We start from the raw sequence: 17,603 nt of genomic DNA, 5'->3' as shown, positions 1-17,603 counted from the left end.
ATGAGCAGTCTGAGCTACAGCTTAGAAAGAACAAAAATGCAAAATTATTCTTAAAGTCCACAACAAGAATATTGCATTTATATACTGATTTAAGATTTGCTTAGTGCTTTATATACGTTATCTCATTTTACCCTCACAACAAAGTTTTGAGGTAGATACTATTTTGATCCCTATCTTAGAGATGGAGAACTGAAAGTCAAGAAAGTTAATGACTAATTTATTGAAAGTTCCATCACTAGTGACTGAGGGAAGGATTCAGGCAGAGAATTTCCAATTTGTTTAGAGGGGATTAATATGAGAGAGAGCTTAGAAAAAAGAACATGCTGCCAAATCCTGGTGAATTTTAAATACCAGGCAAAGCCTTTTGAATTTTATCTGGCAATAAGGAAACATTGAAGTTTTTTATTTTAGTTTTTGCTGAGGCAATTGGGGTTAAGTGACTTTCCCAGGGTCACACAGCTAGGAAGTGTTACGTGTCTGAGATTAGATTTGAACTCAGGTCTGCCTGACTTTAGGGCTGGAGTTCTATCCACTGCACCACCTAGCTGCCCCAACATTGAAGATTTTGATCATCAGAGTAACATGACCAAATCTAAGTATTGAGAAGATCAATAATATAGGAGCAGAATGAAGAATGTATTAGAGATGGAAAGTGGAAGGAGGAAAATTGGTAAGAAAAATTTCCACCATCCAACCACATGGTAACGATGGACCTATTCTAGGATGTTTATAGTGAGAACAGAGAGGTGGAGAGGGATCAAGAGGTGTTATGGAGATGGAATTAAAAACAGTCAACATCTTCTTGGATATGAGAGGTTATATAGAAGGGTCAAAGTTAATCTCAATTTTTCATTATTGGGATAATGATCAAATGATGCTAAATGATGTAAATGATGAGAAAAGTCAGAAAAGAACAGGTTTCAGGGAAAATATGGCAAACTTGCCTTTGAGTATTTTGAATTTGATGTACTAGTAGAATACCTGGCTAAAGATGCCATATAGACATTGGAGGATGTGGTTTTGGATTCAGAAAAATAGAGTTGAAGAATGGAGATAGGAAATAGAAGTCACCTGAATGGAGGTGGCAGTTGAGTGTGTGAAAATGAACAAATTTGTTAAGAAAGAATGTAAAAAAAAACTGATGCTGAGTGAAGTGAGCAGAACCAAGAGAACATTATACAATGTGATGATCAACTATAATAGACTCAATTTTTCTCAGCAATATAATGATCCAAAATAATTCCAAAAGACTCATGATAGAAAATAGTATCCATATCCAGAGAAAGAACTCTGGAGTCTGATTAAAGCATCCATTTTTCACTTTTTCTTTTCTTTTGTTTTTTTTTTTTTTTCATGGTTTTTCCCCTTTTGTTCTGTTTTCTTTTTTTACAACATGACTAAAGTGAAAATATGTTTAACATGATTGCACATATATAACTTCTATCAGATTGCTTGCCATCTTGGGGAGGGGGGAGTGAACAGAGGGAGAGAGGAAAATTTGAAACTCAGAATCTTATTTAAAAAGTGAATGTTGACAATCATCTTTACATGTAGTTGGAAAAAAAATGCTATTTACAGAAAAAAGTTATCTTAAAAAAAGGATGTATGTATAGAGAGAGGAGAACCAAGGACAAAGATTCTTAGTTAACACTTATATAAAGGGGTAAAGAGATGGATGAAGACCCAGTGGAGGCAGACATTGGAGAGATTGCAGAATTGGAAGAAGAATCAGGAAAGTATTATATTTCTAAAATCAAGGAACAAAAAGTGTATTTAGTAGGATGAGGTAGGTCGATGTTGACCAGATTTTAATTTTGTGCAGTGATATAAGATTTGCTTACCCATAACAACCCTATAGGTAATGCATGTATTAATTTTCCCATTTCCTTGGGAAAAACATGTCTCAGGTTCAGTGACTTGCCTGTGGTTACCTAGCTCATTAATTTTGGAGCCAAGAACCCATGTCTCCCATTTAAATATAGCAAGCTTTACTCTAGATATTAAAAACTTTGTCAGATGGCTCAGAGAAGTCAAGAAAGATGAACCTTCTTAGCCTAATAAGGACCGATGGAATTGATGATTAGGAAGTCATTGATTTGACATAGCAGTTTCAGGAGAGCAGCATAGTCAAAAGCTACAGTGTAAGACTTTGATGATAGAATTAGAAGCAACGTATCAGAGACATTAGTTGTAGAGTTTAGCAGTTTTGACTCTGAGCAGCATTATTAAATACTAATAAGTTACATTGAAATTAGTGTGGCTTATCAGAACAAACATATCATTTGTTGTGTCCTCCCCTGCCTAAATTGAGCAGTACACTACTGTCATCTGTTTTCCCACAGCCCCTCCAACATTTATTGCTTTCCTATTTTGTCATCTTTGCTAGTTTGATAGGTATGAATGGAATTTTGAATTGATTTGTTTGCATTTTTTATTAGCAATTTAAAGCATTTTTCTTGTAGTTGTTGATAATTTGGATTTCTTTCAGTGAAAATCATCTATTCATATTCTTTAAACATTAATCTTTTGGGAATGGCTTAATAATTTTCTCAAGTACTTTGGAGATGAGGTCTATATCAAAGAAACTTGCTGCAATTTTTTTTCCTTTGCTGCTCATTTTCATTTTAAAATTTTACATTAAATTCATATTTGCAAAATAATTTTTAATTTTACATAGGGTCCATTTTATTTTGTGTGATCCTATCACTTCTTTAGTTATGAACTCCAGCCCTATTTAATGATCTGAAAGGGAATTTTTTACTTGACCTTATAATTTAAGTATGACAAATTTCTAAGTCATGTATATACATGTTATCTTGTTATATTGTGTGATGTTCTGTACCTAGTTTCTATCAGACTTCCTTCAGTTTTTTCAGCAGTTTTTATCAAATAGTGAATCCTTATCTTAGGACCTGGAATCTTTGAGTTTATTGAATGTTATGCTACAGTGTTTGCTTCCTTATGTTGTGTACCTTAACTGTTCCACTGATTGACTAATTTGTTTCAACCAGTGCAAAATGACTTTATTTATTTATTTATTTTTGGACTGAGGCGATTGGGGTTAAGTGACTTCTCCAGGGTCACACAGCTAGGAAGTGTTAAGTGTCTGAGATAAGATTTGAATTTAGGTCCTTCTGACTGCAGTACTCTATCCACTTCACCAACTAGCTGCCCTGCCAAATGATTTTTAACAATTACTGCTTAATATTCACGTTGAAATCTGGCACTGATAGTTCTCCTTTATTTTCTGCTTTTTTAAAAATTATTACCATTGAGATTGCCTGATTTTTTGTTTCTCTATATTAATCTCATTCTTTATTTTTGGTCTATACAATATTCTTTTGGGAATTTAGCACAGCAATTAATAAGCAAATTTCTATAAATAGTATTGTTTTTTAAAAATTCTATTGTCTTGATCTACCCATGTGCAACAGCTATTTTTTTATTTAAGTCCATCTTTATTTCTACAAAGTTGGATTCATATAGTCCCTGAATGAGTGTTGTCAGATATATTTCTGAATATCATATAGCTTCTGTAGTTACTTTGGATGGAATAAAAATTCAGTTATTGAATCACACTAGCAAAGAGGAATGGGGAAAATACAATTCATCCATCATTTTATTACCAAAAAAGCATTTTAATGCACTGACTTGAATGGGTAGGTCTGTATTGATAATATCATTTCCAATAATATATGGGGAGTATGTATTGGAAAAAATGTGTTAAATGCACAGGATTTAAAGGAGATACATCTGACTTTTTAAATCATTGCATTGCTAAGATATATGCTATGTAAAAAATTCAAATCATGTAAAAATGAAATAAAAATAAAACTTACAGTTCAACCTATGGAAATTAAAACATTTTATCTTCATGCACACATACACATTTACGCAAACATTTTAGCAGTAAAAAGGAAGAAAATGAGGAAGATGAAATAGAAGTTGGGTGAAACAGAAGGGTCAAGGAAAAGTAGAAAGGAAGGCTTAAAACTTATTGGAGACATCCCAAGATGTTTGGGTTAGAGGAGAAACTGGTGCGGAGAGATGAGAAGAAGTATATATGGGGAAGGGTGAGGGCAGGGGAAGATGAGGTAGAGAATAGTGACTTCTAGAGAAGAGAAGCAGAATAAGAATCTCAGTGAGGAGTAGAGATAACTTCTTTTCTTTTTCTATGACAGTATGGAAGGAGGGATCTAATGAGGTTACTCAAACATTTTGAGAAATGTAAGATGGGAGGAAAGGGAGCTTATGTCAGAAAACCTAAGTGTTCATTCAGAAGACTGAATGAAAATGGGTATGGGAGGAAAAGGAGTAAAATATTTTCAAAAGCTACTGTGGGAGGAAAAGAGATGCTTAAAAGGATGATGGAACAGTAGTGAGCACAATCATAGTGTGTAAAAATGAACTTGTTTTTGTGATTTTGTCCAATAGTGCTGAACAACTTGGATTGTGATGGTTGTTCTCAGGAATGAGAAACTGTAGCCTGAACATGATAGAGCAGCAAGAGATTCTCAAGTAGTAACTAAAGAAACTTTAGTTTAGTCTACAGACCCAGTAGAGATACTGTTGGATCAAAGAGTATACACAATTTAATAGCTCTTGCTCTAAAATTGCTCTAAAGAATGGCTGGATCATTTCACACCCCCACCAACAATGCATTAGTGTCCCAGTTTTCCCACCTCCCCTCCAACAGTTATCATTATCAAAAATTGGTGTCTTAATATTTGCTATGGTTAACTTTTCAATGAAATAATTTAAATTGAAAAAGAGAAAAAAATGGAAAATTCAGCTTTGATCTGGATCACAGATAAGACATGTAGTTAGCACATAAACATACCAAATCATGGCATTCTGGAGCTGGAAGAAACATCTTATTCCTAGTCTTTCATTGTAGAGATGAGGATATTGAGGTCACATCAAGTCACTTGCTCAAGACTGCACAATATTACTTAAAGAACTGCATGGTGGCAAAAATGGATTACTGTTTAGGTAATAACTAGAGAAGATAAGACATCCTCTCTTCTTAAAGAACTTCTATTTGGTGACAGGGAACAAACTTCCATAATTTATCAAGATGAGTAGAATATGTCAACTTCCAAAGATAGTGTTACACATTATTGTCTATCTTACAAAAATCAAAACCAGCAAGAAGATGCTTGTCCTCACATGTATATAGTATCATCCTAGATACTATTTGAAATAATTGCTACTAAAAAAACAATGAAAACACCAAGACTGGAACAGAGATTGAAAGATGCATTTGTGTTATACAAAAAATTAAAGCGTTTATTCTCTATTGATAATGCACTGGCATGGTTGTAGATTGAATAAAATCAGAAAATTTTTCCCCACTTACTCAAGAAGCCTCTTATGAAGTGCATGAGAAGTGTATGAAGCTATTTCCAATCCAGGAAGTAAGGGATTTGGTGACAACAGTCGAGACCTGGAGTGTGACATGAAGAAAGTTCAGAAGAACAGGGCAAATGATCATTGGATGTATCATGTACATACTATCTGCAGAAATGGGTGGACTGGAGGAAAGCAGTATGTTCCAGGCAGTGAGTTAAACCCTTTAAAATATTATCTCACATGATCCTCACAACAATCTTATCATCTATCAGAAGGGATGTTATTATTTCTCCATTTTACAGATGAAGAAAAGGAGGCATCAGAGGTTGTGACACAGTTATCATATTTGGGAGGCCACATTTGAACTTGGATCCTTGTGATTCCAGGTCCAATACTCTCTTGTGTCATCGAGCTGCTGGATTAGAAAACAGAAAGTAAGTGAAAGGAGTCAGACTTAGGAGATGTAGAAAAGGACCTAGAATTTGAGAGGATAGTTCCTGATATGTAGGTTGAAAGAAAGTCTCAGAAATTGGGTTGAAATAATCAAAGTAACAGAGAGAGTCAGGTTTGACAAATGGAATGAATGAAGCATTTAATAAATGTTTACTAAGGACTGGGACCCAGGAGATTTGGCTTCCAATTCAGGCTCTACTACTAAATAAAAGGCACAGAAACACCATATTTAGACATTGTGACTTTTAAGAAAAAGTCTGAGTCTGATCTGGATCCATCTCGTAAGGTCTTTTTCTAGCCCTAATAATCTGTGCCTCTCAAGATTTCATCAGGAAATGATTGAGGACTGGACTAAGGTTGAAACTATAGGAAAGAGAATCAAAGACAATGTAATTCTCTGGAGAGGAGAAAAGTGATGGATTTGAGATAAGGAGAGATGTGTTTGAATCCTATCTATGCAAATGTACCTTACATTGTGCCCTTGGGTCTGAGGTCAGTCCTCTAGGAGCCAGAAAACAGGGGTTTTAAATCTTGTTACTTCACTCCTCCACTTCATGTGACCTTTGAGCTAATCATTTAACCTGAGTCTCAGGTTTCACAGGTTTATTATGATCTGATAAGCTAAATGTAGGTCAAAGTGGTCTCAAAATGGTAAAGCACAACATACAGACGTACATGTATATGTATATATCTACATCTACATTCTAAATCAAAGGATATTCTTTGGATTCTTTACTATCATCATATTTGAAGGTATCTGAGTGAATAAAGGAAAATGAAGGATCCATATATACACATCTATGTATCTATTTATACAAATATATATCTTTTGGATTCCCTGCCACCATCATATTTGAGGTTATCTGAATGAGTTTTCCCCTCTTTTACACACATACACACATATTTGTAGATTAAGTACATAGGTATACCTATACTATGTTTTATAAATACTTATATACACAAATGTGCATGTATATATGCATGAGTATATTGTCCTTGATAAAACTGGCTTCCAGTTCTGCCTCAGACACTTACGGCTGTGTGACTCTTGGACAAGTCACTGGGCATTTTAATACCCCAGGCTGCTCTCTAAAATGAATTTGCCTTGCTAAATGAAGTTCCTCACTGGAAGGACATGTGAAATCTATTCTCAGACATGGGAATATCTCTGTGTAGGGGGTAGCCAGAGAGAAAATTCCCTCTATCAGGGCTTCAGAGCACCAAGAGTAAAGTAGTACTCTGAGAGTCACTGATCCTGGGGGATTGCTTTTCCTTAAGTTTAATTTGACCAGTGGATGCTTAATACATGTTATGCTTCTTTCCATAACAGTGGAAAAATTTCAATTAGTTAAAAAATTAGTTTTAAAATCTCTTAAAAATTCTCCTCAGATGTTGCCAGGGGACACAGTAGTAACTTTGAATTCTTGAAGGCTGTCCCAAAGCGGCCAGGTCCTAGCAGGTCCTACTATGCTGGAAAAGTTTTAAGTAGGAGTTAGATAACAAACTGTAGGTTGAAGATTGGCCTAGCTAATTTAGGAGTTTCATCACAAGGGTGCCTGCTGGTTAATTAGTTATTCTCCCACAGAATCTCACAAAGTCTTGGCTGGTTATGGTCTGTTTCAGTGAAGGGACAATCCACGCTGATGAAATCACAACTCTTTGACATTTTGAAATAAAACTGATAAGTTGGTTTTAATATATTACATGTAAAAGAAGAAAAACAAATTCTAATTATTTGAATATTTGTGAAATAAGATGATTACAACTATATATATTAGTTTTACATGAATATTTATGCTACTTTATATATCAATATAGCCTGGCACATAGTAGGAGCTTGGTAAATGTTGATTGATTGAGTGATCATTATCCTTGGATCTTAAAGAAGTCATAAAGAGCAATGAAAAAAACAATGAGATAGTTTTTATTTTCCTAGCCAGCTTATTCCATTAAATTATCTTGTCCATAGAATTAAATATTCAAATATTTTTTATGTAAATCATGTATGTAGTCATTTTCAATTAGCAGTCTCACGTGATATAGGAGGGGAGAAATATTTAATCTTGCCTTAGTCTAGAGCTTAGTACAGAGTCTGTAGTGCTTAGGGTCGTAGTGGCACATAGGTGTCAATAAATGCTAGTTGACTAAGAAAGTGGTACTTAATCTTTTGGCCATCATAGACTCCTTTTGTATTCTGGGGAACTATCATCAACCCTTTTTGAGAAAAAATTTTAAATGCATCAAATAAAGAAACCACTATTTTGAAATGCAGTTTTCAAAGTATTGAAAAACACAAGTTCACAAACTCCAAGGTAAGAACTCCTGGGAAGATACTTTTCTCTTCTTTCCTTCTTCCTTCCTTCTTTAAAATTATGCGAGATACCTAACCTTTATGAACATCAGGAAGTTCAGATATGCTATTAACTGGATCTGACAAAGTCTCATCCCTTGGGACAAGCACTATACTCTTGAGGGAAGACGTTGAGAATGGGGTACAAGACAGTTTCAGTTTGGATAAGGAGAAACTGAATATACAAAGGAAGGGGGTGTGGTGGGGAAACAGCAAAGACATCCTAAAGGGTATAGTTTAAATTGAGGCTCTGGTACACTAAATGGCAAAGAGGCCATCCCTGGAGGAGAGGATAAGTAGGTGCTATTGAGAAGTTCACCTTGCCTATGTTCACTATGGGCTAATAATTCATGCTAATCTAAGTTGTGAAATAATTAAAACATTCTCAATACTCTCTAAATTTTGGCACCCTGAGGAAAAGCCCAGGTCACCTAATACTGGTTATGGCATATAGCTCATGAAGAAATGTAATGTAGTAGAGAGAGTCTTGGCTTTGTAGTCAGAGGACCTGGGGTCAAATACTGGCTCTGTTCTTGCTCCCTGCAAACCCTTGAACAAATCATTCACCTCTCTGGATTTACTTCCTTATATGGAAAAAAATTAAGTTGGACTAGATCAAGTACATGAACTTTAAAAAATAAGTTTAATAACTGCATATCAAACCAATTGTTTTCCCTTTGTAATGCTTTGTATTTAAAAACACATTCAAGAAGAAGACTATAGGCTTTATCAGACTGCAAAAGGGGTCCATGACCTAAAAAGATTACGAACTCCATTCAAAACTACAATTTTTGTATAAAAATTCAACTTGTTTGGGCTTGTCTACTAACTAGCATAATGTAAACCTAAGAAAGGTAACCTTTAGAGCAAATATGGAAGAAAAAAAGGAGTCTCCTATAATTGCCGATGGGATTTTGATCTGGAAGGGACTTTAATACCCTCATTTTATAGAATAGGAACTGAAATCCAGAGAATAATAATAATAATAATAGTTAATATTTACATAGCACTTGCCAGGCATTATGCCAAGATCTTTACAATTATTATCTCACTTGATCTTCACAACAATTCTGGGAGAAGTAGGTGTTGTTATCATTCCCATTTTACATATGAGGAAACTGAAGCAAACAGATTAAATGATTTGCTCAGGATCACTCAGGTAGTTTCTGAGGTAGAATTTGAACTCAGGTTTTCTTGGCTCTAGGCCCAAAAACTCTATCCATTGAGCCCTTGGCTGTCTGGAATTTCTCAAGATGACACAGGAAGTCACAAATAGGAAATCCATCTCCTCCATAACCTACATCTTCCTAACACAGATTGAAAATCTATTTGATATCATCATAAGATCAATCATAAGATTTCCATTCTCTTCATTAGAAACAGAATTTATATCTGAGACCATCTTCAGAGACCATTTAATTTCACGCTCTCATTTAACACATTAAGAAGTGAGAGACTTTTGTTCAAGTTCACAGAGCTAAGGAGAAGCTAAGTGGTCCAATGAATAGACTACTAGGTCTGAAGCCAAGAAAGCTCATCTCTTCTTCCAACTTCAGATACGGCCTCAGATGCTTACCAGCTGGGTGATACTGGGCAAGTCACTTAACCCTGCTTGCCTCAGTTTGCTCGTATATAAAATGAATTGGAGAACTTCTCTGGCATTATTGCCAAGAAAACCCCAAAGTGGGTCGTGAAGATCAGACATGACTTAACTGATCCAACAATAATAACACAAGAGTCAGAGAGTAAATGAGCTGGATTGGAATCCCTTGTCTTCTGGCTCCACCCCAATGACTTGTTCTAATACTAAAAATTACTTCTATTTGCAATCCATATTGCAATTGTGAGCACTTTAAGTTTTGGAGCCCTCTTTCTGCTGGTTCAAGGCATATCTTCCTTTTTCTTGCTCTTTATTCCTTTTCTGGTCAGCTCTCCCTATTAACCACGCACTTCAGAAACTGAGTCACTTAAGAGTTTAAACTTTAATGTTCAAACCTAAAATCTATATTGACAGGTTCTCTTAAAATAGTAACAGCTCATGATGTCCACTATGACAACATCTCTCATATAAGTTGCCATCATTTGCATGGACATGATCTCAGTTCATGCCCTTATCATCTCTTGCCTGGACTATTGCAAGTCTTCTCTAATCGAAAATCTCTCCCTGCTCCAAATTATCTTTTACATCAGGGGTGGGGAATGTGCAGCCCATGGGCTGTACAAGTACCGAAAAATCATTTAATCTGGTCCTGCCAAAGCAACTGTAGGCAATGAGTAGAAAGCTAGCTATAATAACCTCCCACTGCTTGAGTTTTTAAGTTGATAATTTTGTATGGCTCAAAAATGATGTTATAAATATCCAAATGGCTGTTGGCAGGAAAAAAATGTTTCTCGTGCCTGCTTTACATAGATGCCAAAGTGATTTTCTGAAAGGTCCGACTCTTATCCCTCTCCCTGCTCAATTAACTTATGGTTCCTCCTTAGCTGCAAGATGAATATGAAGGCCTGTGTTTAGCTTTTAAGGTTCCTCACAGCCTGATTCCTTCCTACCCTTTTGGTCTTCTCACACCTTACTTTTTCTCTAATATAGTTCATTTAATACTGATCTGTTTGCAGTTTCTCACATGCAACATTCTATCCATGGGCCTTTGAACAACTGTTTTTCTTTTAGGTCTTTTTTGGGGGGGCAGGAAGGGATGGGTAACCTGACACTTAACATGGTACCTAACATATAGTAAGAATTTAACATCTATTTACAGTACAAAATTGAACTGTTGGATACCTAGTCAGACAATAAAAATTATGGGAAGAAAATATGGAGCAAAGATCTATCATATTTTTACTTGAGTTTAATGTTTAGTTTTAGATATTGAGAGGCAAAACTTGATAAGTGGCTTCTTTAGCAGACAGGAACATTCCATGGAGTTAAGTTAGAGACTTGGCTAATTCTAATTAGATTGTAGATATTGCCCACCTGCAATATAAGATCAGCAGAGCAAATGCTGAAGCTAAAGATTTTTAAGCATTCTATGAACTTTAGGCTTTTCCAAAAGTATTAGATATAAAAACAAAATGGTAGCATTAGATTAGATGGGTTATATCTACTCTTATAATCACTTCATCTCCCTCAAAGCATAATACCCCTATATTCTTCCTCCCTCACCCTTAAAAAATATACTCTTTGAAAGCAAATTTTTTTCATTGTTCCTAACACCTAGAAATAATTGCTTGGCATACAGTAAGCACTTGATAAATGCTTTTACCCCCTCCTTTTTCAACTCTACTAATCTCATTCATTCATACAGTAAAACTATTCTCTTTAGGCAGAAGACCCTCACATCTATTGATCTATTTATCTGTATAGATATAGATATTTGCATATAGACCTATAGCTATATTTATTGAGTCTCCAGAACCTGATTTCTCAGAGTCCACAGGATATCTGCTCTCTGTTTTCCCACTGGAACCTTAAAGTCCACATCCAAAGCTGAGCTTATCATCTTCCTCATTAAACCCAGCTTTTTCCCAGAACCGTTTGTCAGAGGCAACAACATCTATACAGTCTCATGTTCAGAACCTAGGTATTCTTTTTCCCCCCTTGAACACAAATCTGTTACTAAAATCTCATGAATGCCATCTCTCTATTCTCATTGTCCTCACCTACAGGTCTTTATTATCACCTGTTGAACCTATTGCAATAACCTAACAGGTCTTCCCACCTACAGTCCCCTCCCACTCAAATTCATCCTCTATACATCTCTGAGACTCAATTTATAAAAGAATAAATCTGATCATTTCATTTTCCTATTCAAAAAATCTTGAGTGGCTCTTTATTGACCAGGAAGTACATTTCAAACACTTCTGCTTGTTATACAAGACCACGGCAATCTAGCCTCACTCTACAACTTCAGCTCCAACTAATATTATTCTTTATTTTGTATTCTATGTTCTGCTTAAATTGTACTATTTTGTCCTCTAAACTCATTGGGCCTGCTATCTCTCTGAGCTTATACTAATGCTGTTCCCAATGTCTAGACATTTTAGTCATTTTATCCTCACCATGTTTCATTTGTCCATTCTTTAAAGCCCAACTCAAAAATCACTTCTTTCAAAACCTTTCCTAAGCTATTCCTACCCCAGTTGGGAAGAGCTCTTTCTTCCTATTTGGATCTTATGAAGTACTTAGTTTGGTCCTAGTATATTTACTATAATGATTTTGTATTTTCATTATTCATATTAACTACTAGAACAATAAATTCCAAGATAATAGATGATGTGTCTTGACTAAATTTTTTTCTCACCCATTGCCCAGTGCAGTGCTCTGCACACAGGTGTGTTTAGTTATTTGAAAATAGGTTCATTGATATAGTGCTGGAAGGGACATATTTCAGAGGGCATTTCAACTTTCAATTTTACAAATAATTTATAACTTTTGCCTAAATTTGATCTGATATTAAGTTAGTGGGAACTAAAAAACCTCAAATACTGAGTAATATTTTATGATGTTCTTTCCTTTATGTTTTTTGTTTTTTCTGAGGCAATTGGGGTTAAGTGACTTGCCCAGGATCACACAGCTAGACAGTGGTAAGTGTCTGAGGTCACATTTGAACTCAAGTCCTCCTGACTTCAGGGCTGGTGCTACTGCATCATCTATTCACCTCCCTTATATTTTTTTTTAAAGCTTCTTTTAAAAATAAAGGTGTCAAAATTCTAGATACAATAAGGAAATAAAAGAGCATCTATCTGACACACTGCCATCATCCTTTTGATTTTTCCTCATTTATACTAAACTGATTTGAGTAAATCTAGAAGAAGGGTTTGTGAAGCAAACAGCTCTTAGGACCGATTCAGATCACTGTAAAGGATGAACACATTAGCTAGTGAATAGGCAGGAAAGCAGAAGAATCAAGAGAAAAGGCATTTAAGAAAAATGGGCAACAAAGTTGGGGAATGAAAATGAAGAGAAAACAAAAAAGAATTAGTTTCTTTTGTTAGCTGGTCAGGATTTGTGATCCTGGAAAGTAGCACTGTTGTATTTGGAAACAGAAGACCTGGGTATAAATCTTGGTTTTGACACCTAGTACCGTTGTATAATCTTGGGCAAATATAATTTAACTAAACCTCTAGGTTTTAGTTTCCTTATCTGTCAAATAAGGGGATAAACTATCCTACCAAATTCCGTGGCACTAAATCTGTGATCTTGTGATTACATATAGATGTACCTGATTATTTGTTCACAATCTCACATTTAATTGCTTGGACAGCAGAAATCATCAAAGTCTTGTGTTATTATACTTGGTTTTATACTCTTAGGCACTGGGCTAAAGCCCAACAATCCTTTAAGGCTTTTATTTGATTACTCTCAGAGTAAAAGTAGGACCAGAAAAGATAGACTTATGCAGATATGTTTATGGATTAATAAATTGGAAGGATGAAGGTAAAGGAAAATAGGAAGTTTCATGAATTTCCAAGCTCTACAACTATAAGTTTCCTTTAAAAAATTAATCTAAAAAAACTTCCACAAAATAAATGATTGCTTTTAGTATCTGAAATAAAACAAAACAATACGAACATTACTCTGTATTCATTATGTACCATGATAATATGTAATAGTTGAAAAAATCATTTCAGCTCAAATCTACCTGAGTAAAAAGTCAATATATTAATAAAAATTACATTATTTATGTTCTAATTTGTTAATTTTTATAATTATGTTCTTGCTGTAGTAGCAGTTAACTCTGACAGTATCTGATTCACCATAAACCCAGTGGACATGCAATGGGATAATTTTAATTGAAAAATGTAGTTTCTAAAACTAAGCTGCAAAATAAGTTTTCTAAAAATGTATTAATTTTAAAGCAAAAGATGTGTCATATATTTTTATTAACTCATAAAAAATGCAAAGGGTATACAAATTTTGCTCCTTTTTTTGAAAACAGTGAAAAAACAAAATGGTTGTATATAACAAATATTTGAAAGATAACATCACATTTATCTTGTAAACAGAACCTTAAAGCTTAAGCAATCACACTTTTAAAAGAAAAGATTGAAATAGTTGGTAATAAGTTATTGACTTTTTCACCAAAAGGTGAGAGTAATAATAATCTTCTTTGGACCAAATGTTCTCTTAATGATGTTTAATATTACTTTAGCCTTCTGTAAATATAAAAGATTGGTTCAATTACACTCAGAATATGAAATTCATTTCTGTCCAGACTTGTATAATACTGCCAATCCCAAATTTCATAAGGTCTAATTTCATTGATCTAATTTAGCTTCCTTTCTAAGAATATGAAATGGATAGTATACGGTACTGAATATATCTTAGAATAAGTTAAGCATTTAAACACACAAAATGGCAATAACTTTGCACTATTCTTTCTACCAACTAAATTCAAAAAGTTCAACCTAATCTTAACACATCCAAAAAATGTATCAAGATTAAGAGATACAGTTATGGTGAAAATTCAAACAAATCTTTGAAACCACATACTCTAGAACACTTAAATATATACAAACTGTGCTGTAAGAATCATGCTTGTATACCACAGGTGACCAAAACAAATTGAAATTCAAAAGTTTACAAAGTGAAAATAAGCAGTGGTTTTGCAGAGTCTCGTTTTAGCATTTTTCCTGCTCTCCAGGAAGGCCTCAGTCAAGTATACTGTTGCACAACATATATACACATACAATACTCATAAGACATAACCACAAATTAAATATTATCAAAATGCTTTTAAATAAAATGCAACACCAGTAAGTGCACAGAACACAATGCAGAATACTGTCAATTACAGTGACCAGAAAGAACAAGGTGAATCATCTCAGTTTTAGAACCAAAAATAAGAAATGCAATGTTTTCCTTAACCATTATTAAGCAAAATTTACCCATTCCCTACCTGGATAACCAAACTGTAAACATCTACCACTGCTCCGTGAGCACATCTTTTGGGTGTCTATAATCTCCATGTGTAGAATTTAAAACTTAAATAACTACCAATTGGGGAATGCTTTTTGGGGGAAGGGGAAGAACAAGTAGGCAGGAAAAAAATGATGATTGCTTCCCAAAAGTAGTTTACAGAAAGTGCACTTTAAAATAGGAATTTTTTTCCCATCCTTTTCTAGGATGTGTTTTGCTACAAATCAGGAACCCAAAAGGGGTATTTTATATGTCAACACTTTAATCTCTGAGAACGTTTTCTAAAGCAAAATAGGAAGCCACTCTAGAATAGAAAAAGACCATTCCACTCACCTAATAGTCTCCAAGTCATTTTCCTAAACCCACATTCTGGCTTTTAAAGTTATTCAGGAATTAAGTTCAATGTAGGACCCTTAAGGACGGGTCCTGGTGCTCTAGGATTCCACTTTCCCCCAGAACATACAAATCTGGTCCTATTTTAATACTGCAAGTCTATCTTACTCTATGAACCTCCACTCCGACCCCGAGTTCGGGATCCCAATCTGCCCCCTGGTCCCCGGGGGCTTCACCAAGATAATATGTAAACAAAACTGGGACCAGCTGGACCATCTCCAGGCTTCTATGTTCTCAACAAATAATACTTTAGGTTTAGAGAAATAATACTAGACAGTACCACCGCGGCACCATCCTTCCATATTGCATACTATGATTTTTGTGTGTGTCTTTTAAATTTCCATCTGTTTTTAACACTACCCAGCCTCTAGGAAAAGCCAAATGAAATCGTGGTTCAAAGCCAGCCGACCCGTGTGGGCTTGGCCAAAATGCAGGAAAAGAAAATGAGAGACATTTCATTTTACTATTTTATTATCTGAAATAATTAAAGCTTATCAAAAGAAAACTCAGTCGCCCATCTTGTTACTGGAGATTGCTTGGAGACGTGGTCAAACTTTTGTGCAAGTTGGGATTCTGGCTATGCCTATTTCGACTGCGGACTGATGAAAACATCGTGTTGCAACCGGGCACTTTGCACTTGTGAAGCTGGCGGAGGTGCACAGTTTTGTAGTGGGCCCTGAAGGTTCCTTTATTGCTGTATATCTTTTGGCAGAGGTGGCAAGTTATTGGCAAGCCAGAGGGGAGGTTGGAAAAGCTGTGATTGGCCTTTTCCATGAGGGCGCAAATGGGGTAGCCGTCTTCCCCGGGGAGCAGGCTCGGTCCCTCACAGCTCTCGTCACTGTCTTCCAGAGCGACATTGCCCTCCTCGCTCCCGCCGTCGGAGTCCCAGGAAGAAGGCGTGCTGCTCTCGGACTTCATGCTGGAGGTAGTGCTCAGGTCGAGGACGGTCGCCTCGCTGGTGGGGCCGCAGCCGTAGCTCTCCAGGCAGGACTCGCGGATTTTGGTGATGGGGTAGACCACGCTCCCGGTCCGGTTGGTTCCTTTGAAGATGACAGAAGTCTGGGGGGCGTGCTGTTTGAAAGCTGCGTCCTGATAAACCTCCTTCGCCATATCTTTCAGAAGGTAAGTTGTGCCCAAAGGATTATCGGTGCTTTCCAAGGTATCTTTGGTGATGACTTTCTGATGAAGATTTAGGTTGGAACTGTGTCTGAAAGAGAGAAAAGATTAGCCGTTAAAACGTTAAATCGCCACAGTTTAGGGGTGGGTGAAGAATCTCTCAGGGAGAAAGAATACCAGCCTTTGGCAGACTTAATTGTGCTACCAAGAGGCACATGATAAATGCATGGGTCTATTAACCGACCTACTGTTTCTTTTCGAGATCCTGGGATCTTCATCTGATAGAGGTGGGCTGGAAGATCCCATGCAGCGATAGCAGTCTATGAAGTACTTTGAAGCTTACCAAAATGCCAGTCCCATTATTGCATTAGATTTCACTGGATACAGAAATAAAATTAATGCTAAAAAGTTCTAAAAATTTAAGTTTTTCTATTTTACTTATCTATAAATGATGCTTCCCCTGCAGCTTTAAGACTCCATGCGATTGTAGCATATAAAGTACTTTGAAGCTTACCAAACTGCCAGTCCCCATTATTGCATCAGATTTCACTGGATCCAGAAATAAAATTAATGCTATAAAGATCTAAAAATTTAAATTTTTCTATTTTACTTATCTATAAATGGTGCTTCTATGACCACACATGAAAATGGAAATTACTCATTTTGCAAGTATTTTAATTACAACTGTGCTAAATTTTTTTCCCCATCAAATTTCTAAGCTGAAAGAAGCATATTTCATTGCAAAAAATGAACAGTAGTCTTACATACAGATACAGCCTACATACAAATTGCTTAGCAAGATATCAAGTAGACTACAACTACTTTAAAAATACCCATCTCGAGAGTGTAAACAATAAGTATTCATGATATAACCATTTGACTTCTGAACATCTTGTATGTATTAATTCTAAGACTACCTTGGCTTTTACCCAGAAACCCAAAAATGTTTCCTTAGCTACCACATTTCCTTTCCTCCCCCTTAACTTCTAAATATCTTATACATAATAATGTTATACCTAT

The 17,603-nt window shown here is 35.6% G+C and overlaps 1 protein-coding gene and 1 long non-coding RNA gene across 3 annotated transcripts in view; one reads left to right on the top strand and one right to left on the bottom strand.

The window, feature by feature from the left end:
- Nucleotides 1-16,403, top strand: part of LOC127551452 (uncharacterized) — a 28,384-nt gene extending 11,981 nt beyond the window's left edge. The window contains exon 4 of the long non-coding RNA XR_007951091.1: nucleotides 16,317-16,403. This is a non-coding gene — a long non-coding RNA (uncharacterized LOC127551452). The remainder of the gene's footprint in view (nucleotides 1-16,316) is intronic.
- BNC1 (basonuclin 1) overlaps nucleotides 14,022-17,603 on the bottom strand; it is a 179,037-nt gene continuing 175,455 nt past the window's right edge. For both annotated transcript variants that reach the window (XM_051981177.1, XM_051981178.1), the window contains exon 5: nucleotides 14,022-16,674. In XM_051981177.1, the coding sequence (XP_051837137.1) occupies nucleotides 15,990-16,674 (685 nt within the window). In that variant the 3' untranslated portion in view covers nucleotides 14,022-15,989. The remainder of the gene's footprint in view (nucleotides 16,675-17,603) is intronic.

This window comes from Antechinus flavipes, chromosome 2 (assembly GCF_016432865.1).
Source record: "Antechinus flavipes isolate AdamAnt ecotype Samford, QLD, Australia chromosome 2, AdamAnt_v2, whole genome shotgun sequence".
NCBI classification, from domain to species: domain Eukaryota; kingdom Metazoa; phylum Chordata; class Mammalia; order Dasyuromorphia; family Dasyuridae; genus Antechinus; species Antechinus flavipes.
Note: the sequence above shows the minus strand (reverse complement) of the source record. Positions and strands in the feature narration are given on the sequence as shown.